The sequence below is a fragment of the Neolamprologus brichardi genome, chromosome 3 (genome assembly GCF_056152115.1).
Source record: "Neolamprologus brichardi isolate AB-2024 chromosome 3, ASM5615211v1, whole genome shotgun sequence".
In the NCBI taxonomy this organism is placed as follows: domain Eukaryota; kingdom Metazoa; phylum Chordata; class Actinopteri; order Cichliformes; family Cichlidae; genus Neolamprologus; species Neolamprologus brichardi.
Genome location: NC_142106.1, coordinates 6030663 through 6052842, shown reverse-complemented (window position 1 = coordinate 6052842; position 22180 = coordinate 6030663). Strand labels below are relative to the sequence as shown.

General features: G+C 43.2%; 3 protein-coding genes across 4 annotated transcripts; 2 read left to right on the top strand and 1 right to left on the bottom strand.

Moving 5' to 3' along the window:
- Positions 1 to 68: 68 nt before the first annotated feature.
- On the top strand, positions 69 to 3009 carry ift46 (intraflagellar transport 46 homolog (Chlamydomonas)). 2 transcript variants are annotated; one of them, XM_006809065.3, is made up of 6 exons: positions 69 to 135; positions 343 to 489; positions 776 to 1068; positions 1259 to 1352; positions 1431 to 1562; positions 1641 to 3009. In XM_006809065.3, the coding sequence occupies exons 2-6, from the start codon at positions 361 to 363 to the stop codon at positions 1992 to 1994; spliced, it is 1002 nt and encodes a 333-aa protein (XP_006809128.2). In that variant the 5' UTR covers positions 69 to 135; positions 343 to 360; the 3' UTR covers positions 1995 to 3009. The 2 variants fall into 2 exon arrangements, with proteins under 2 accessions (XP_006809128.2, XP_006809127.2); XM_006809064.3 differs by having other exon boundaries at positions 72 to 224.
- Positions 3010 to 3290: 281 nt separating this feature from the next.
- On the top strand, positions 3291 to 20637 carry si:ch73-71d17.2 (RPA-related protein RADX). The gene is made up of 19 exons (XM_087831685.1): positions 3291 to 3374; positions 4438 to 4549; positions 4641 to 4830; positions 4902 to 5011; positions 6656 to 6796; positions 7135 to 7301; positions 7667 to 7823; positions 8169 to 8277; positions 9370 to 9461; positions 9592 to 9717; positions 9799 to 9903; positions 10026 to 10199; positions 10294 to 10418; positions 11365 to 11624; positions 11701 to 11751; positions 11885 to 11928; positions 12870 to 13151; positions 13255 to 13404; positions 19702 to 20637. Exons 1-19 carry the CDS (start codon positions 3312 to 3314, stop codon positions 19824 to 19826), a joined length of 2583 nt encoding a protein of 860 aa, XP_087687811.1. The 5' UTR covers positions 3291 to 3311; the 3' UTR covers positions 19827 to 20637.
- On the bottom strand, positions 15080 to 17006 carry LOC148103262 (nuclear factor 7, brain-like). Its single transcript, XM_087831689.1, has one exon. It carries the CDS (start codon positions 16909 to 16911, stop codon positions 15523 to 15525), a length of 1389 nt encoding a protein of 462 aa, XP_087687815.1. The 5' UTR covers positions 16912 to 17006; the 3' UTR covers positions 15080 to 15522.
- Positions 20638 to 22180: the final 1543 nt, after the last annotated feature.

Sequence of the window (22180 nt, the reverse complement as noted above, 5' to 3'; positions counted from 1 at the left end):
CTGGAGCTTCTGCGCTCATTAGATTCTAACTACACTACCCATGATGCCCTGCCCGTCCCGTTGCCAGGATACGTAACATTCCACAAAGGCCATTTTGACGCCGAAAAGCGAGTTTGGCTTGAACTCAGACGACAAGTAAGACATTTAAAACATATTTATCGGACTTGAGTTTAGCTCTGCCGGCAGGTCGTTTGTCTCTGCATGCCGAGTGTGTGCTGACTCAGGTGGGTTAACGGGCTTAAAACCGCCGGTGTCAGCCTCTTGTTAGCTGTCTGCTGCTAGGTGGCTAATGCTACTGTAAACCGTTGTTCCTGATGGAGGTTTTACTGTGTCCGCCCGCAGCTGACCCGCCGGGCTCCGATGGAGCGGGCTGACCGGGACAGAGGAGGCCGCCTGCTGAAGAACCAGCCGTACGACGAGAGCCTGGATGTGGCGGACGCCGAGGAGGTACCGAGCGTGTACAGCCCGACTCCCCGCAGCCAGCCCCAGGTAATCTCCTGTCCTTGCGGAGAGCTCCGGTTTAACCGGTGATCGTGACGCCTGCTCGTGTTTCTTCATTATTTAAAGCTCAAAGTGTTTCCAGTCACAAACTCGTCTCATATAAGAAACTGTGTAGAAATGACAGAAGAGTGAATCTGGTAATGTTAAGTTGTGAGCCCCAGTTTTTATTAAAACATAAATAAAGTTTTCTTCCATCAGAGTTGAACTGTAAGCTGAGTCACTCCTGCTCCAGGTTGGTCTCAGGTCACATGACCTGGTTTTGTTCCTTCTTCAGGTGGAGTTCAGGAGGAGCAGCAGGAGGGTTCACAGCCTGATGTCGGCCCACAGCAGCAGCGACGAGTTTGACGAGGACCACGGGAGGGGGAAGGAGCCGGCAGGGGGGCGGCCAGAAGAGGAAGAAGAGGATGATGAAGAAGAAGAAGATGATGACGACGAGGACTCCGAAGATGACGAATCGGAGGAGGACAGCAAGCTCCACAAGGCGCCGGAGGGCCTGTATGATCCCGCCGACTACGCCAACCTGCCCGTCGGCACCGACATCAAAGAGCTGTTCCAGTACATCACACGGTGAGCAGAGACACACGTGTGCCACCATCTGGTGCCTTTTTCTGCTAAAAACAAACACCTTATCAAAGTTTATTGATAAAGCACCGAATCACAACAACAGTCAAAGCACTTTGTGTTAAAGACCCTGCAGTAAATCACGTCGTTGTCACGCACACATCTGGAGAGTTTCCGTGTTTTGTGTTCGTCTCAGATACGCCCCCGAGTCCGTCGAGCTGGAGCACAACCTGAAGCCGTTTATCCCGGACTTCATCCCCGCAGTGGGAGACATCGACGCCTTCCTCAAGGTTCGAACACAATCGCGCCTGATAGCATAGAAAGCGCGACCTCTGACCTCAGAGTGACCTCATGTTGTAATCCCACAGGTGCCGAGGTCCGATGGCAGACCAGACAACCTGGGGCTGCTGCTTCTGGATGAGCCCAGCGTGAAGCAGTCGGACCCGACGGTGCTGTCGCTGTTTCTGTCGGAGGAGACCAAGCAGCACGGCGCCACCGAGGTACACACACACACCTGTACACACACACACACTCAGCATTAAAGTCAGAGTCACTCCTCATTGTTTCCTTTCCTGCAGGTGAAGAAGGTGACGAGCATCGCCAACCCTCAGAGCAACCCGCGGGCGGTGGACAGCTGGGTGGAGAGCATCAGCGCGCTGCACCGCTCCAAGCCGCCAGCGAGCGTCCAGTACGGCAGAGCGATGCCTGACATCGACAGCCTGATGCAGGAGTGGCCGACCGAGCTCGAGGAGCTGCTGGACCGCCTGCAGCTGCCGTCCGCCCGCCTGAACTGTGACCTGCCGCAGTATGCGGACGTTGTGTGCGGCCTGCTCGACATCCCCGTCTACGGCAGCCGCGTCCAGTCCCTGCACCTGCTCTTCAGCCTCTACCTGGAGTTCAGAGACTCGCAGCACTTCACGCGCAGAGCTTAGTGGCTGGAAGTACCACATCCACACGGTCACAAAAGTCTGTTCAGGAACTGAAAACTAACCCCAGATGTGCCAGATGTTCGACTATTTCGTGGCTGCTGTAAGAGTTTTTATTAGCTGAGAACCTGTTGCTCTGCTTTTCTTTATTTCCTCATTTTGTTTTCTGTTTGTCCTCTGAAATAAAAGCCATGTTCACAGCTTTCGAGCTTCATCTAACCTAAGCTTACTTTCACTGCTCACCTGTGCCACCTGCAGCAGCCTGAATACTTCAGGGACCAGATGAAGGTCCTGGATAAACGCTGTAATAAACCAGCCGCTCAGAACAAGGTCACTGTGTGAACATCTGTAAAGTCCTGTGCCTGCCCGTATGTATTATATGTAATTAATAAATAAACTCTGTGAGTGTAACCCAGTCATAGATTACATATTGTTATAATTACACAAAATGTGTCCTTTATACCTGACTGTTAGGACCTTCAAGCCTGTATTTATATTCATTATCGGTTAGAGCTCCTCCTCATTGTTCTTCTTCTTTGGTGCAACCCTGTAAATACAGTGTACCCCTTTGGCCTCTCCCGTTTTCTACAATTCCCCTGTGGGGGAGGTTGGTGTCATTTCCCTCTACCCTGTGCAACATGTAATTCATATTTAGCCACCCTGATGTTTCTGATTGGGATTTTAGTTCAATTATTGTCATCATTAAGCCTGTGTTTTGTTAGGCGCTATAAATGTGTAGTATGTGTGTGCTACAAATGTGGCGCCATTAATGCTAGCACGAATATATAACTATGGCTAGCTTGGAAGTTGTTGGGTTGAGTTAACCCTCTCCCCCACTGTTTGTATTTGGTTGTAGGAGCTGGAGCGAGCAAGTTATTTACTCGGAGGTCTTTCTTTCTTTTACCTTTCTTTGTCAGGTATGTCGGAGTTTTTGTTGGTGTTTTTTCTTATGTCAAAAATGTTCCATGTAAGTTTGTACTTTATGTTTAATGTAGAAATAAATGCAGAGAGAGGAGCTGGAGCGAGCACTTATTTACTTGGAGGTTTTTCTTTTACCTTTCTTTGTCAGACAACGCAGAAACACACGGTTACATGAGGTCAAAGGTCAAGTTTGAAAGCTCCAAATATAATTTTAAAAGACGTTTTTAGAAGTTTTCTTTAGGTGTGTTTTACTTCTAAACATTTAGATTTTTAACACTAATTTAACAAATAATCCTATTTTGTTCTATTAGTATTTTAAGTCATAAATACTAAACAAGAAAATCTGCGTCTCCTCCCTCCTCCCATAATGCACCGCACTGTTATTGTTTGGGCTTCTTCAACATGGCAGCCGCGGGCTGCCTCTTCCAGAGAACCCTGGGCCGGTCCAGACCCGGTACTAACAAGGTGTGCTTCCTCTACTTACAGCCGCCAGGACGATCTTGATCGGTCTGATTGATTAACCGGTTCCTACAGCTGCTAAATCCCCCGCCTTTTTGCCGCCACCCCATCCTCCACCAGACTCCATTCAAAAATCTTCAGCTTTATCTTGACCAGCGCAGTCAGTCTGACGTGTTAGCGCTGCTGAACGATTCTCACATTAAAAAAAAACATATGTGATATAGAAAAGGATCCGCTATGTTTACCGACTGAATACTGAATTAATATTACATAATAGAGACGTAGAAACATGTCCAAACTGTCTTGTGTCCGTTAGCTTTTAGCCTGTAAGAAACATGCTTAAATGTCAGATTGTGGATGAGCTGCTTGAAACGCGCTTTCTATACAGAAACAGCAACCCGTCTGGTGACTGAATGTTGTGCCGAAATCAAATTAGGATCATAAGTATTTAGAAAAATAGCCAGATGTGTTTTGGGTTTGTTCGTTTGAAGGCGCGGAATGAGAAAATCATTGATTAGTACGTTTTTAAAATTGGATTTGGTTTGTGTGACGCACCTCTGCCTGAAGGCGTCAGTAAATGTTTAACAATGAAATGACGGATTTGGAGTATAACCTGTTTTTACCCTTTAAAAATCAACACGTTTTTATGTTGTACTGTTGTATTTTGTTTTTAAGACCACTTATCACTCAGACTTAAAGTAGAAACGATTCTGCTCAATTCCAGCTCCAAAATGTTTTATTCACTTTTTATTCACTAAAACTTTCATCAGTTTTACCTGAATGACAGTTTAAAATAATTATTTTATTTTGGCCCTTTAAGCTCCCCCCTGCTCCTCCTCCTTTAAGACAACTTTCTTCTCATTGGCTGCCCCTTCTGTCCTCTATGTGATGTCATACAGATCCAAGACTAGAAAAAACAGTGATAAACTGAGCTTTTGGAGCAGCAAGTACATACACTGAGCCCATAGTTGGTTGTGATTAATATGAACGTCTACAGGTGTAGCAGGAGCTATGCTGAGAAGTAAAAGAAGAGTGTATTACATTTTTAACACTTTTTGTTGCCTTGCAGGCATCTCCATCCACTTCGGTTGTCTGCAGGGAGTTCCTCTATGTGGTGGACTTACAGCGTTATACCAGGGACCAGGGCTTCCCCGTCTACTTCCCCCAGGCCGTCCTCAAAGGTCGGACCCGGTTTTAACTGGTTGTTTGATATATTTCAATCTGATGACGATACTGGTTTTCTTTGGGGTTTTACCAGTTTGATGTCTTCAGGTGACGACTTGTACGACGCCACATTGAGCGATGGGGACTGCCGGGTTCAGGTGACTATGGATCCTGGTCTGAACCGGCTGGTGGAGAGGAACATCCTGCGGCCTGGGCTTGCAGTGAGACACGCCACCTTCAGCACTGCCATTACCGCACAGCTCCCCGAGTGCTCCGGGGCCTTTGGGGAAGGAGACAGGTGAGTGAGGACAATAGAGACGATGTAGCTGCGATGCAGTCAGACCAGCTGACTTGTGTGTGCTCCTGCAGCTACAGGCTGGTGAGCCTGGAGGTGAAGGACGAGGATGAAGAAGTCGGGGACAGATGGTCGGATGTGGACTGGGACTCTTTGCCCTGGTTTGGATCCTCAAAAACTGAAGGTAAGAGGCTAGAAACGAGGAGATTGTGACTCTCAGATTTTTCAGATTTCAGGTTGGAAATGACTTTTTTTTATATTCCTTTTCACTGTCGATCTCTGTTTTTGTTTTGTTACAAATCAACTTCACCGCTTTCATTTTGGTCAAGGTTTGATTTCTGCAGCTTAGTTAAGAGAAGGTTGACACGATGGCTCTTCTAGTAGCACATATGAAGCATGTGAACCACACAAAAAATGATGTTTCACTTCTTCACAAATGTTATTCTGCTCACAACCATCGGCCTCTTCAAAGTGCACTAGTGTGATAAACCTGTTCTTTCTAACTAGTTTACTAGCTTACCATCACCAGTGTGTGAATGTGTGTGTGAATGGGTGGATGACTGGATGTGTAAAGCGCTATACAAATACAGGCCATTTAGTTTTAGAGTTTTCTTGTGTTTTTGACACAAGAGAGAAAAATTACAGGCAGAAAATGACTAAATCCTGCAGGATACTTTGGTTTACTACTTCTACTTCCTGTAGAAGAAACAGACCTTTGCAGGATGCTGCCACTGTGACTGCACAGACCTGAGAGCCTTTTAAAATGAGCCGGACGGGTTTTACGGTGACGGTGTTTGAGTTTCTTCAAGCACCAATAGGAATCTGAACACACGTGTTTCTGAAGGACATCTTGGGAATGTGGGACATGCGGGAGGAAATGTCACAGGAATTCCAACGCACCGGTCGGTAATCTCCCTCTCGGTGGGATTATTTCCACACCAGCGTTCAGGACCATCTGAAGGGATTCATGATGTGACCTGTCAGCATGTTCTAGTAAAGTTTCAGCATCATACTGTTTGTAATCTGTGAGGAATATTCTGGGTTTGCCTCAGAAAACACCGGTGTACTTTTAAGGTAGTCTTTGGGAATGTTCGCTCCCTGCTCAAACCAGAACTTTTCCAAATGTGATTCATGTGAGAGTATTTAACTGTACACGGTAGTTTTAATTGTTCGGTGCCTACAAACGATCGAAGCCCAGCTGTAGTGGGTTTCTGTGTTGTGAACGTACTCAAGTGTATTTCGTCCTCCAGCTGTAAGGCATCATCTTTGTAGACTCAGCTCCCTGTAAACGTATGAACTGTCCGTACGTGTCATTTATCAGCCCTTCACGTGTTGGGATGAAGCCACTGTAGGTTTAATGTTTTAAGACCATTTTCCACAGGAAGTGAAGCCATTCAAAGCTTCGGTGTTGGACACGAGGACCACGTTTGAGGACTACAGCAGAAATCTTTTTGTTTAATCGTGAACTATTGATGGTTTTGTATCGTAGCACTTTTCTTTTGTACCTGATATTTGATCGTATTTTTACACAAAGCAGGAGATCAGATTTTTTAAAAACACTAAAGAACGTCTTGCAATGGCAGCCGCCAGTCACTGGCAATCAGACTGAGATGGATAGAATCATCCTTTACACGAGTAGTGAAGAAAAGAACTGGATAGTGACATGATGTCCATTCCTCTAACACAGATTTTGGTCATCAAAGTCTTTTTAGTCATCTTGTCTCAAGCTGAACTAAACAGCGACTGACTTTGAACATTCAGGGCTGTAAATTAAAAGGTTTGCTTCTAACATTTTAAAGCTTCTGATTTGCTGATGTTGTTTATCCAGCAGGTCCTTTGGTTCCTCTGAGAGCCAGCAGGACCGTCTTTCTCCCTCTGTGGAACAACGTGGACTACAGCGGGGAGGCGTGGATGGAAGCCACTGATAAAGAGGCAGCGGGTCAGGAAGCAGAAGAAGAGCCAGAGGAAGGTATCTATGTCTTCATTAAAAAAACATTCCTTCAAACAAACCCGCTGACTTCTTATTTTTACCATTTTTTATTTACCATTTATCTGGAAGCCTTTCTTCTCATTGCCTGTCCCCAGAGAGCAGGTGGGTGTCTGTCTCTCAATGACATCACACAAATATAAGACTAGAAAAAAACAGTGTGATTGCCACTTTTAACGTTATCATCGGCTGCTAGTACAGGAGATATATGACAGAAGGTTGCAATAGTAAATTATAGAAATATAAAATATAAAGTGAGTTAAGACAAACAGTGGATTCATGTCGTTCTTATTGGCTGGATTGGCTGTGTGTGTCAACAGGACGATGTCCTGCTGTGACCATATCCGAGTTGCGTGAGTCCTACCTGTACGGTCGCCGGGGCATCGCCAGAGGCGCCGTCCAACACGAACTGATTGTACGCATCATCAAAAAGTCACATCTCATGTATTACGGGAGAACAGACAGGAACTGTGAGTGTCCTTATAAGGTTAGTGTGCACCATTATCGACACTGGCAAACACATTAATACAGATTTTTATTAGTTATTCACCTATTCACTGTTTAAACTAACTCAAACTTAAACAACATCAGACAAGCATTAGTTGCTACACCAGCAGGGGAAACTTGCTCATTCAGTCTCATATTTTGGGTATTATTATATTAGGTATTATTTGTCAAATTTATCTTAATTGTTTTAAAGAGCCACTCAAGTGAAACAGATAAAGACGCAGTGTAACAGCCAAACGTAACACGTCTTTGTTCATAGTAATAGGATGTAATTACCAGAGGACCTAATGCTGATCCCTGAGGAACTCCAGACTTTAAGCTGTTCTCTCGCTCCCTCTGCTTCAGGCGGTGCTGGAGGTGAACGATCGGACAGGAAATGTGTGGGTGGTGTTGTGGAACAGCGTATGTGTCAGCTGGTACCGCTGCCTCAAGCCTGGTGACATCATCAGCCTGAGACGCTATCGAGTCAAACAGCATTACCAGGCTGAGCTCAACGACATAGGTACACAGGACCAACGCAACGAGACTTTTTTAGTCATTTGTTCCTTTTTCAAACTCCGGTCCTTTGGGCTAAAAGGTGTTTTATGATGTGCAGATTTGAAAGCTTAACATATTATTATATTAACTTCACCCTGAAACTCAGTTTGAACCAGTGGGCCTCTCATTGAGTCTCCCCACTTGTGTTTTTCACACACGTCTATATTTAATCTTTCATTTTAGCCTTTTCAACTTCTCAGTTACCTTTAAATCTCCCCACAGGTGAGAAGCAGACTTATTCTAACTGAACATTGTATACGTGGACACCTGTGACTCACAGTTATCGCTTTGATTCTGTTTTTCTGTGCAGAGATCAGTGTGAACAGCAGAAATCCTGCTGCACGCATTTCTGTCCTCCAAGAATCCACTGTTTCACCCGACTATCTGCCCCCTGCACCCACCTACAGCTTCTACAACAGGTACATCATCCTGTGTGCACACGAGGACTCTACTCAACCCTTAGAGCAGTGTTTCCCAAACTCTTTGAGCCACGGCACATATTTCACATCAGAAAAATCACAAAGCACACCACCCAAAATAAATGTCACAAAAACCATTTTTATTGAAATATAAAGATAATCTGCTCTAATTTACTTACTTAGTGTGAAACCGGGCCTGCTTAGTTGAACACAAAGCTGATATTCTTGCAGGAACTGAAGAAAGACACACAGGAAGTTCTTCCTCAACAACTCTGAGTCTCTTTTTTCCCTCTTTATTGCAGTCGTACTATAGTACTACTCTGTACATTAGTATTTCTTCTTGTCTTCTTCTGTTTTACTGGCGGTTGGCCGTCCATGTAACCCACTTAGTGGAAGAGAATCTAATTGTTCTTCCTGTTCCTGTTCGTCCTGTCACTACACGCCACTCGCTTGGAGTACCAATCTGGTGAAAGTGGATAAACTTCCACGGCACACCTGATAATTTCTTATGTTACACTTATGTGCTGTGGCACAGTGGTTGGAAACACTCCCTTAGACTAAGTAAGTAAGTAAAACTTTATTTATATAGTAAAGTTTATATAAACTTTATTTATACAGCACCTTTCAAGATAAAAATCACAAAGTGCTTCACAGAAGCTAAAACCTAAAAATAAAAATCAACCAAAAGCAAGTTTAAAAAGATGAGTTTTTAGCTGTTTTTTTAAAAGCGACCACGGAGTCCACAGATCTCAGGCTCAAAGGACAGTCTTGCTTATGTGCTGTGGCACAGTGGTTGGAAACACTCCCTTAGAGCTGTTTGTTTATCTGTTTGTGAGCAAGATTATGAAGACACTATAAAACACTATATATTAGTGAAGCAATTTAAGTTTTAATGTGGGTTTGATCAAAAAACGGGGACTTGGTAGATGTTTTGTGTCCTCTTCTAGTCTAAATAAAGCATTTCCCCCGCTGACCCTGAAACTAAACTCTGCCCTTCAAACATCATAAATGAGAAATGTCCCCATAATTCAAAGATGTCCTCATTTTGATCGTTTAAAGCTGATGTCCTCACACACTGACTCTGTTTGTCAGTAAGGAGCTGCTGGACTGCCCTAACGGTGCTGAATGTGATGTTATTGGCCTGCTGACGTTCTCAGGACGGCCGGAGCGAATCAGGAGCAAGGGTGAGGGAGTTACCGTGGCGATAAAAACACACCATGACAACAAAATTTGCTGGTTTTCTTTCAGTTTTCTTTCAGCCACAAAGAAATTGTCTTTTTATTCCTAAGTATTATTTTTTATTTTAATTTGAAGATGGCAGAGGGGTGGAGCTTCTGGAGTATCGCTGGCTACGATTGGAGGACGGGACGAGTGAGCAGCCAGTCACGGTGAAACTTTTCTCCACGTCTCAGCCGGAAACCCACCTGAGGCTGTACCCACGTGAGACACCGTAGCTTTGACCGTGAACATGTGAATGTGTGTCTGCAGCACATTTTATCTTTGTTTACCCTCCGTCTGCAGTGTCCGTGGTCGTTTGCACACGACTGAAGGTGGTCAGGTCCTCGGATCACGGTCACAGCTGCTTCTACCTGACCAACACCACCTACACACAGGTGTACTGCACAGGTAACACACTGTGTACGAAGCTACATTCACAGTTTCAGTTGCAGCGTTTCTCCCGCTGACTCCCCCTGGCGGTCAATGTTGTGTGTCAACTCTGTCCTCGCTCCTGATTGGTCGACTGGCAGGCCTGGGGCACCACTCAGAGATGAGTTACCGCAGGCTCCGCCCAGTTCGGCAGTTCCTCCAGTGGCTGAGGAGCCAGGACGATGAAGAGGTGCTGAACAGGGCTCTGATTGGAGGCTTCTTCATCTACCCGCCCCCTCCGGTCTCCTTGGAAACATACATGAAGGACAAGAGAGGTCAGCGTGTGTGTTTATAGCTCCTGACCACAGAGCAGTTTCATTTTTCTGACGGAGCTTCAGTTATCTCTTTTGTGCTGAATCTAAAACACAGGCGAGCTGGGATTCCTGCAAGGGGCGGAGCTTAAGAGGGAGGTGGAGCGGCTCTGTTACAGGGAGAGACACACCTTCTGTATCCAGGCTACCATCACCATGGTTACTTATAGCCGCAGAGGAGAGGTAACAGCTAGTGCACAATTATCTGTTATGTAAATGTAAACGGCTTTACTTTGTGATCTGATCTGTTCAGTTTTTTTATTTATACATGCAGAGGTCATGTGACTCATTCAGCATTACAGAGACTGGGTTTGGCAGGTAACCTGTATTCTTTATTATGGCCACTAGAGGGAGATAGCTGCGTGTAGAAGGGTGGAGATGAATGTGTGATAAAGTGTTTATTCTCACTGCAAATCTCTCGTTTTCTCTTGTGTTATAAATCAAGTGCACCTCGTTTATTTCAGTCAAGAGTTACGTTAAAGGTTTGATTTGTGCAGCACTTAGTTTAAAGAAGGTTCACATGAAGGTTCAGATGACTGAGATCGACAGATTTGACATAATTTATTATTTTATTCATCCTTTGCTTAAATTATGAAGAAAAGAGTAGTGACGGATACAAATGGGACCCAGTGTGAGTCTTAATTCCTGTAACACAGACTTTGTGTCTCTAACCAAACGTCTCTTTTAGTCTTCTTGGCTCAAGCTGAACTAAACAGCGAGTGACTTTAAGCTTTCAGGAAGGGACAAAAGCAGGTCGCTGTAAAGTAACAAGCTTGCTTTGAAAACTTAAAACGTCCAGTTTGGACATGGGTCACACGTCTACAGGAAAACAGACAAAGTCCAACAAACACTTTCTTATTAGTTTTTCCAATAATCAGCGTAAACATTCAGGATAGATGCTCGGAAACAAAGCCGGTGTAGCCTCGTGAATAGGAATGTGCCAGCGTTGACCACAGGCTACAGGATGACTCATGTATCACTTTCCTGCTCTCGAGATTCACCACAGTGAACAAACACTCGAGCAGCTTTAATTCAAAGAGGATCAGCTCTTTGTCTGAAGCGTCTAAACTCCTCGGACCACCTGACCTCCTTCTGCTCCTCCTCTAACGCCTCCTCATCTCTCCTTCAGGAGGATCGCTGCTTGTTCTGGACAGACCGAGCTTCATCTCTCTGCCCCTCCCCCGCATCCTCTGCCTCGCCCTCTTCTCGCCACCGCTACGCATCTCCCCCCTCCTCCCCCTCTTACTTCTCCCAACTCCCGTTACCTTCCACCCCTCGTTCCTTCAGACCTCCCCTCTCCTCCTCCCCCTCGTCCCCCTCTCTGTCTCTGACCTCTCCGTCCTCACTGGTCAGTAAGTCGACGCCTTGTCCTCCGGACCGCAGAGCAGGGTGAGACATTAAACCGGCTTTGACTGCACCGCTCAGCTCTGACCGCAAGTCACACTCACCATGTTTGTTTCAGCAGGAAGTCGTGGAAGAGGAAGCAGCTTCTGCAGGCGGACACGCCAACCAAGAGGTCAGTTCTGAGGGGGATCGGGTTATATTAATGTATAAACTGCATACCGCAGTATTCCAGTGTCTGACTAATCAGAGCTCCTCGTGACAGATGAACTCTGATCTAAGGAGGTTGAATTGTTTTGTCCCTTCAGAAGTCCCCGGATCACACTGCAGCCAGAGCAGAACAACAAGACGGGTGAGACTGAATGTTGTTTCAAAAAAACTGCACTTTGCTGAGAGGAAGTTTCTGTATGACCAAATCTAAAAATAATAGAGAGCCTTTGTTTAAATGAATGTTCATACGAGGTGTGTGGAGACCACATTCAGCATCCAGGACAGATAAAGTAGTTTTGTTCTTTGAGTTTTTCATTTAAATGTTTGTCTTCAGCAGCTCTACCTGATAATTAAGACAAAAGGTCTGACCACTTCAGTCTACTCCCGAGGTTTTCTTCCTTACATGTAATACAAACATCAAGGTCCTCCATAAAGTACGGTCCTCAGGTGGGATAAAAATGTAAATAAAATTAAATAAATTTGACCTGATCCTGAAAAGGACTCCTTAAAAGCTGTCGTCCTCCTATGGAACACAAACAAACACACACACACACACACACACACACACTTTGAAAAAAAATGTTAGCAGTGACCAGAAAACGTTAGATCACAACAAGGAGCCAAAAAGCCTGAGTTACTCACATCTGACAAGAAAAACAGAAGGATCATCATAAGGATAAAAAAAGAAAATGACCAAAGGCGTTTCCACCAATCAACTGAAGTCCTCAGAAAATCTGTGCTCCTCACAAGTGACCTTTCTGTGACCGGAGAGACTGTAATCATTTAAAAGGAAAAAAGCAGAAATACTAGTCCTCACAAGATTTGATCGTCGTTGGTGAGAAAAACAATAATCAAATGTGGTGCTAACAAAGAAACAAAAGGACAGAGGTCCTCACAAGAAACCAGAAAAACAACTTTTCATAAAAGAGACCCAACTGTGCTCCTTGTGTCTACCAGAATAGGCCTCACAGATGACAGAACATGAAAAGATGATGGTAATCAGAGGAGCTACGGTCCTCATCAGTGACCACGGGGACCGCGTTCCTCATAGTACGATGTTCTCGATCTTCTGTCTGTCTGCAGTGATTCTCTTTGAAGCTTCTATGGAGTTCCTTGAAAACACAAACTCTGATGACAACAATGATGAAGACGATGACGACGATGATAATGATGATGATGACACCTCGTCTTTTGTTACTGCCCACACTTTGCCGGCCTTCCCACCTGTTGCTGTGGAGACGCTCCCGATGCGTTACGACCACGCCCACAGAGAGGAGCAGGTGGCTGCGGTGGCAATGGGACGGCGGGCGACGCCTGAGAGGTTTGACTCCGCCCTCGATGGCTACTACACATTGAGACTGAGAGGTACACTTTAATAAGCGCACTGGTAACCATGGTGACTGTCATGATATCTTATTGAGACACGGTCAGATTTTCCAAATGTAAATGAACCACTCTGTCCCCTCAGCTCTCTCAGACGGAGTGCTGATCGACACCGTCTTCCTCCCCCATGCCTCATCTTCCTCTCCCGCTCCTCTCCTCTCGTCTCACTCCAACACCTGGACCTCCATCTTATCACACGGAGCCTTCTCCTCGCACACTCCTCCACCATCACCAGGTCAGTGAACACACACAGAGCAGTGGTTCCCAATCTTTTTTTTTGCTGGGCCCCCCTTTGTTTTACAAGAAAAAGGTTCCCCCCCCTTCTCGCGCACAAACACATCCTCTCCTCATCCTATTGCGGTTTCTTTCACAGCTCAAACATTTAGTAAACAATTAAGCAAATAAAAGTAATCTGCAATAAAAAACTACTAACTCTTTTACGTCCAGACCTACACGGGTATTTTTGAAAACACAGCTGTTTCGTCCACGTAAACGGCGTTTCAAATCACCAAAAACTGAGATTTTTAAAACTCCTTTTTTGTGTTTACGTGTGGACGAGGAATACAGAGTACATATATGGGAAAGAACAGACTTTATTTCGTTTGACAGACTAGTTACACAATATGGGATCAACAAGAAACGATTTTTGGAATATCAACAAATTAAATCCATAGTAAAAAAGAAATTTAATCCCAGTGAAGCTGAATTACAAACACCATCAAGTGTGGTACAATTTTTTAGTCTAAAACCCCCCAAATTATTGTCTAAAATATACAGAACTCTCTCTAAAATAAATGAATCAATATCCCTTCCTGTTGCAAAATGGGAAGCAGATTTATTGATCAACTTAGACCCAAACCTTTGGTCTCAGATATGCTTAAAAACCTTTCAATGGATCAGAAATCCCAGTTTGCAATTAATACAATACAAAATATTACACAGAGTGCACTATACTGGTCATAGGATGTTCAAGATGGGCTATACACCTTCCAACAACTGCTCACACTGCACAGCAAATACACCGGACAATTACATCCACACTCTTTGGTTCTGTCCACCAGTTCAGAAATTTTGGCGTGAGATATGTGAAGACTTATCAAAGTGTCTGAAATGTAACATTCCAGCCTCCCCTTTAGTTTTGCTAGCTGATGAATAAAGTGGCAGACCAAACAGCCACTTCACAAGCGCACAACACAGAAGAGCCACCTCCACAGGACAAGACTCAGCTGTCCATCTGCATCTAAAGGTCAAAGGTCACTCTTTTGAGGATGCCAATGTTCACATTTTGGACAGAGAGGACAGATGGTTTGAAAGAGGAGTGAAAGAAGCCATCTATGTCCACTGTGAGCGACCATCTTTGAACAGAGGCGGTGGTTTACGACACCAACTCTCTGCCATCTATAATCCAGTTTTGAGATCCCTCCCCAGACGCCTTAACACCCACTCACATCCTGGGCCATCTGACCTCAGGAAATCACATGATAAGGTGGGGCCAGGTTTCACAATGAGCTCACCCGAAACTCTGGCTGATTGTGACCCACACCCAGTTCCACACCTTGGCTCAGGTGATTAGAGGATCATCAGGGGGTCCTTTTGTCCCTCTGTGGGGGGAAACTCCCACTAGGTTTATATCTGGGACTCTCCACCATTTGACCTTAGAACTGAAGAAGCTTCTCAGATGAAGGTGAAACGTCTTCAAGTAACTTAAAGAAGTCCAGACGCTTTTCTTTCCAAGCTCCTTTGACTGCAGATAAGTGTGTTCAGCCCAACTAGTTGATCTCATTACAGCAGTTTGATGTTTCCCTTTGAATCCCCCTGAAGATACTGACAGTGAAGCACGTACATAATACTCCAGCCTTTCAACTCTGAGCTTATTTAGTTCTATTAATACACTGAAATCTCATTTGTGTCATGAAGAAAGTCTTTAATCAAACAGAATTCAAAGATCAGAAACATTTCATATATGGAGTTAAACATGAATCATTGTTTCAACAATAGATTTATTGTTGTCATAAACAGACAAGAAGACAACAACAAACTGCTCCTCCCATTCAACACATGTCAGTCCATATCCCAGCAAACGAAATCATCTCCATTTACACATCAAATAGAAACATGAATCACTTGTAATGATTAGAAACTTGATAGAATTTCAAATCTAGTTTGGGGAGTCATTCAGTGAGAAACAGTGAAATGATTTTCCATGTGAAAAGGTGGACAGCAGAAACAGAAAGAAACAGTGAGAACTAAAAGAGAAACAAAGAGCTTTGGAACAACGAGGCAGCAGGAGGACAGCTGCAGTTTAACAGCTTCAATTCACTGACAGGAAACAACATTAGAAACATCATCATCCTCAACTCATCTGCTGCACTGACACTGACACCTTCAACGGACACACATTCACTTTACCATCACTGTCAATGTATGGAAACATCCTGTGAGTGAAAGTGTGTGTGAAGGTGTGTATGTGTGTGTTAGTATCAGGATCAGAGAACGACAGCTTTCCTCTGTTCCAGTCCAGATTCACTCTGATCCTCTGGAGCTTCTTCTCTACTGAGAGAGCAGTGAAACCAGCTGATGGTGAGTGTTTGTAGTATTTATAAATAGAGAACCCTATTCCCCATAATCCAGAGTCTATGCTTTCCTTCCTCTGCACAGACTCTTCTAACACACCCAGTAACCACACTGTATTGTCTCCAACTTCAACATCCCAGCTGTGAGTCCCTGAGTTAAAGCCCTCAGAGCCCAGGACAGGGTAGAACAAATCAGTCCTCTCTGGATTATCAGGAAGCTGCTGTCTCTCTCCTCCTCGTCTCACACTGGTCAGATCTTCAGACAGGATGAGTTCTGGATCAGCAGTGTTTGGGTCCAGAATGAGAGGAGTGTAGGAGACCATGTCCTTCATGTTCTTCCAGATGTTGAAGGTCAGGTTGCCCAGGTGTTTGGCCTGGTCTATCAGAGCTCCTGAGGGCAGCTGTGGATCATCCAGCAGGGGGCAGCGCTGGACTCTTTCCACTGCAGCCTTGTAGTTGTGCAGGAATGAGACGTCTTCAGCTCTCAGCTCCTCCTCTGTGGCTCTGACTGTGTCTGAAAGAGCTGCTATCTCTCTGCTCAGAGCCTCCATCTTCTCCTTCATCATCCCACTCTTCTGCTCCTCTTCCTCCCTCAGTGCAGCCAGCCTGGCCTCCTCTTCCTCTGCTAGAAACTGCTGAAGCTTCTTAAACTGCTCCTTAATCTGCCTCTCTGTGTGTCGGGCCTGGACCTTAATGTGTTCTGCTGTTTGATCAAACTTCACTTGAACTTCTTCACAAACCTTTAACTTCTTCTTTAAGGGCTCCAGAGTTTCCTGAAGTTCCTTCTTGTGTTGTTGTGCAGCTTCATCGATGGGTCTGAATCTGTGATTGGTGTGTTTTTCTGAGGCACAGCAGACGAGACACGCTGGCTGCTGATGGTCCAGACAGAAGAGTTTGAGTTTCTCAGAGTGCAGACTGCAGAGAGCCTCTGAAGCTCTCTGATCTCTCTCCTGTAAGAACGACTCACACAGGTTCTTTAAAGCCAGGTTTAAAAGTGGATCATAAACTGATATTTCCTTACAAACTGGACACTCGTGTGTTGGTCTCTCTCTCCACCATCTCTTCAGACAGTCTTTACAGAAGCTGTGGCTACATGACAGAAGAACAGGATCTCTGAAGACCTCCTGACAGACCGGACAGCAGAGATCCTCCTCTGATCTGGAAGCCATTGAGTCTGTGAGTGAAGCTGAAAACAGCAGACAGGAAGTACAGTCAGTCCTGGCTCCCCTCCCTCCTCTACCACCTTCACTGAAACTTCCTTTGAGTCGTGTTTTTGCTCAAACTCACCTTCAGTGTGTGGAGCGTCAGCAGCTTGAAGCAGCAGTGTTGGAGTTTTCCACTTTTCTCTCCTGTAGCTGGACTCACTCAGAGGAAGCTGCTAGTTTGGTCTGAGCTCAGTCTGATCGTCTGTGCGTCTCTCTTTACTGAGGACGAAGAACGTCTTGTTTCCTGGTTTGTCACATTTGAGTGACGTGAGGGGAGGAGACAAATGTTGCTGTTTGACTTTTAACTAAGGTGTGTTTCAATCCTGCCTGCAGCTCAAAAGCTGTAAAACAGGTTTTGTGTCTTTTCACCTCCACAGGTCACAACATGAAACCTGTTGTGAAGTTTATAAAATAAAGTGTCACTCGGTGGTGCAGCTGTTTGTCAGCTTCTATTTCAGACTTTGTTCTGGTTCTTGTTCAGGTTCCCAGCAGTGGGAGTGTAATGCAGTCACACACACACAGGTGGTGTTAAGGTGGATTCACTTAGTTACAGACTGTGGTGTTATTTCTTGTAACTAAGGGTGTGTTTCACTCCAAAGTTCAGACATTAACCTGCCAGAAGTTGTAAAAGTTACTAATAAAGAGCTTTTCTCTCATTTCACATGCAGGTCAGAGCATGAAAGCTGTGATGCAGCAGTTTGAGAGAAATTGCTGCTGATATAAAATATTTTTTGTGGTTTTACAAAATATATAAAAGAGCAGAAAGAAAAGAAATAAGTGTAAAGAGTGCAGCAAAATGCATGTTTTAGTGTGAGTTGGTTCATCTGATCTGGTTGTGTAAAAGTCACTGCATGACACTGAGTGTTACCTTTGTGTTACTGACACTCATCTCTGACTCAGAGAAACGATTTCTCCCCTGTGATGTTCACACAGTGGTGAGTTACATGTGTGTGGATTTTTTACTGTTTAATAGAATAAAATTTTCTCTTACTTTCTTTAGTGTTAACCTGAGTCACTGATCATTTGCAGTATTACAGAGTCTGGCAGTCTTTGCATGATGTCCACGTCACTGTAAGTTTCTAGCTGACTCTCAGGTGTGACAGGTGTGCCAGCAGGAAAGAGTAATAATAACCTGCATCCTGAGGTTTGTCATGCAGGATTAAAGGAGCCAGGCTTTGTTCACCCAGCTAGGATTGTATTTTACACTGACCCTGGGTCAGTATAAGTATCATACAGTTTAAACGAAGCACTGAAACTTGCACATATTTATTACAGATGCACTGAAGCTAATCGAGATATTTACAGTCAATCTGTGGCTGTAAATATCTCAGAGAGACGGCCTTCACTTTGATAGATCTGACGTCATGTCTGCACTGCGATGTTTAGTTTAAATATCTCTTAAACTAAACATCGTTTAAACCAGTGGTTCCCAAACATTTTTTGCTGGGCCCCCTTTGTTTTACAAGAAAAATTTGCCCCCCGCGCACAAACACATCCTCCAACCACACACACCCATATTTTGCTCCATTGTGGTTTATTTCACACCTCAAACATTTAGTAAACAATTAAGCAAATACAAGTAATCTGCAATAAATTACAGGTAGTAATAAAATAAACTACTAACTCTTTTTACACTACGTCCACACCTACACGGGTATTTTTTAAAACACAGCTGTTTCGTCCACACGTAAACGGCGTTTCGAATCACTGAAAACTGAGATTTTTAAAACTCCTTTTTTGCGTTCGTCACACAACGTCAAAGGTATGTGGCTATTTTCACATCACGTTGTGCGCCACGTTATTGTTTACATGAGATGAATTGCAGAATGGCAGATAGAGACAAAATACTGTTAATCTGACTGTCTGCAGGTTTTACACACAGTTACTGTCCCTCCATTTACAAAGGCAGAGGCGTCACGGTGTCATTATTTTACGTGTAGTTGTTTTTTTTGGTGTGTAATAATATTCAACATTGCTATTAATGCATTTTCCAAAAAATGCCTCTCTGTGCAAAATGGGTTTAAAAACATAAACAACTCTGGGATCCTGTTTGTCTGTGATTTGAAGAGCCCAGCGCTGCTCCCAACAAAGGGAAAACAAATCCTGCAGGGAGACCTACCTCGGCACTTGTGCAGGTGAAGAGAAGATTTGCTTCATCATATTTTCTAGTCTTTGGCTTAGAATGAAGTTGGTTTGGAAACATTTTCAGCGATGCTTCATCTCCTGCTTTGCGTTTCTGTGGGCGACCGTGCTAGCAGTGTCCAAGCTTTTTGCCCCCTTTTCATATCGCGTTCCCCCTGCAATGGCTCTGCGCCCCCCCTAGGGGGAACACTTTGGTAAAGTTTGCTATAGAGAGAAATGTCCTCATAACGCAGAAATGTGATCATCAAACAGTAATATCCTCACAGTGTGTAACTTGTAATGTCACAGTTTAAAAATGTCCTCATAAATACAAATGTCCTCTTTGTGCACAATGTCCACACTGAGCAGAAACACTTACATTATCAAAATGTCCTCTTAAAGCAGAAAGCTTCCTGCAGAACAGAAATGTCCTTCTATTGCAGACTTGTCCCCAAAATGCAGGAACGTCCTAATAAGCAGAAATGTCCTTGTAATGCATAGACGTCCCCACAAAGCAGAAATATCTTCTCAGAAATGTCCTCACAAACTAGATACGTTCCCACAGAGCATATCTGGTCACACCTTCCCACACACAAAGATGTGATAGTAAAGGGTCTTCTCTTTGCCGCTCAGGTGACCTTATCGCTATGGCGTCCCAGCTGACCAATCAGAGGCTGGTGTGCATTGTAGAGGCGTGTCATCTGGGTGGAACTACAACTGAACTCGTCCTAAGCAGAGCCTTCCAGCTGACCAACTGATGCCTGATGGGAGCTGTAGTATATACACTTAAAAATTCTAGTATTTGTAAGTATTGAGAGTTGTAGTTTTTTACACTAATTTTAACTACATTGTAACATCTTCAGTGACAAATGTGTACACTTTATTGCTGTTCTCTTTTTTTCATTGTTCTTATTTACAAAATGCTGATGGGACGCTGGGAGTTGTAGTACCACTTCATCAAAGTACTCAAAAAGTGCAGTAATATATCGAGGTATTAATAAAATGTGTATAGCAGGGTTCATAAGCTAAATAGAAGAAGGTAAAGAGTTAAAAGTGTTATTGTTTAGGGTAAAATTAGGCTTAAAAGTCATTTTTAAGCCTAATTTTGCTTTTATTTTGAATAATACACTAAGATTGTGTTGGTTCATGTTTGTATGGTTCAGTTTGGACCGTTTTGTATTTACAGTGTAAAATTATTTCTCACTTCCCTTAAAATTCAGATTTATGACCTTATTTTATCCCCCATTTTCCTCTTGTGGACTGTGACATAATATTTAACATTTTTTAAACTTTAGAAATTAACTTATTTAAGTATAAGGAGAGAAGAGCTGGTGTGGCGATTAATGCAATGTGGTTACTTTCTTTGCTTCTCACTGCTGCCGCTGCTGTTTTGTTGTTTGTGGTATTTTCTGCCTTTTTACTGTGAAATTTCTGTAAAGTATTCACTGTTACATTCAGTGTGTTTTCTGTGAAGGAGGCTTTGAAATAGGATTAACATTTGTGCTACAGTGTCAGGTCCACAGTGTTTCTGAAATCCTGTCTTTGTTTACCTGTTTACTGTTTTCTGTTCTTGCCAACAAAAAGCATTTAATAACTTTAAATTATATTTTATATTTTATTATATGCCAAACTGCTTTGTTAACTTTGATAAACTTTTGTTTTCCTGGATTCACAGCTTGTTACATTGTATCTGTAGTATGGAAAACATTGTTCTTCACTGAATGTTCTTTGGATTTCTACACATGTGAAGTTTTTATACTTCAAGCAAATATTTCATTTAACATCCCAATAAAATGTCTCCCATGTGAATGTTTCAGTGGCCGTATTGTCCGACTGATGCTTTTAACTCCCTAAAAAGCTGTTTTCTCTCACTGACAGCAGTAATTTATCTCCCAGTGCTTTTTGTGTTTCTTCCACTACCAGTTTCTTGGATCTTCAAACCCATCATGGATCATCTGAATATCTACTTCTTTAAACCACCTCGCAGATGTGTAGTTTTATTTTATGGTTATTTTATTTATCTTTTTTGAGGATTGGGAGGTCTGCATCACTTTGAGGTCATAAAGTGCAGTTTCTATTCTGGTATTCCTAAACATGGCCTTGACCAACACCTTCTGTAAAATAATAATAATGAGATTGATAATTAAACAAAAACCATTAACACTAATAGTGACACAAATAAAAAACTCGTCTGGAAACAGAAATTAAACTGATTGGAAAAGACAAAACCACAATGACTGGTGACTTAAAGAGTTAGTTCAGTTGTGGCTGGTGCTGATGGAGGAGAGCTTGAACCTTGTTCAGAAGAAGAAATATAAGAAAAAGGAGGTAAAAAGGTTTTACCTTCATAAAGTTGTCAGTGTTTCGAACTACTTCAGCAGTATGTATCAACATGTAGTACACGCTTTAAGGAGCCTGATTACTTTCCTAAATAGCTTTGGCATTTGTAGGAACTCATCTTTGTTTTACAAATTCCTGGGCTTTTTTAAGGAACTCTCAAATTTTCCGTTTAAGAACTTAGACTTATTTAATTAACTGTTGAACTTTTTAAGGACTTTGAGAACTTTTTAAACCACTAGAGAATTTCTGTAAGAACCTTTTGAACTTTTCTCAGTAACTTAATCTTGAAAACCTAAATTAACTCTGATTAGCTTGAGAACTTATTTAAATGTTGTTACATGTTCACCCCTAGATGTCAGTAGATTGCAGACGGCTGAGTTCCCAATTCAAGTTCATAATCCTAGCTATGATGGTGGCTGTAGAACCAACATGTTTTAAGTCAGCCAAGACAGATCTAAGCCATTTAGACTGTAGCCCATAACCCCATACAGTGTACAAAATATGTACGCACACATTTAAAATGTACACAATATTCTAAAAGTCTGAACACTTAGCAAAAAATTAGGAAATGAAAAATAAACAAATTCTAATTTTATGCTTCCTTTCTTACAATGTTTTTATCTCTTTTGATGATTTTAAATGCATAGCACTTTGGTCAACAGTTGTTGTTTTAAATAAGCTATAATGAGGAATTTTTTTAAAAATGGACACAATCCATGTTCAAATAAATATTTTACAGTATTTTACATTTTGAGTCATCTTAAAAACAGTT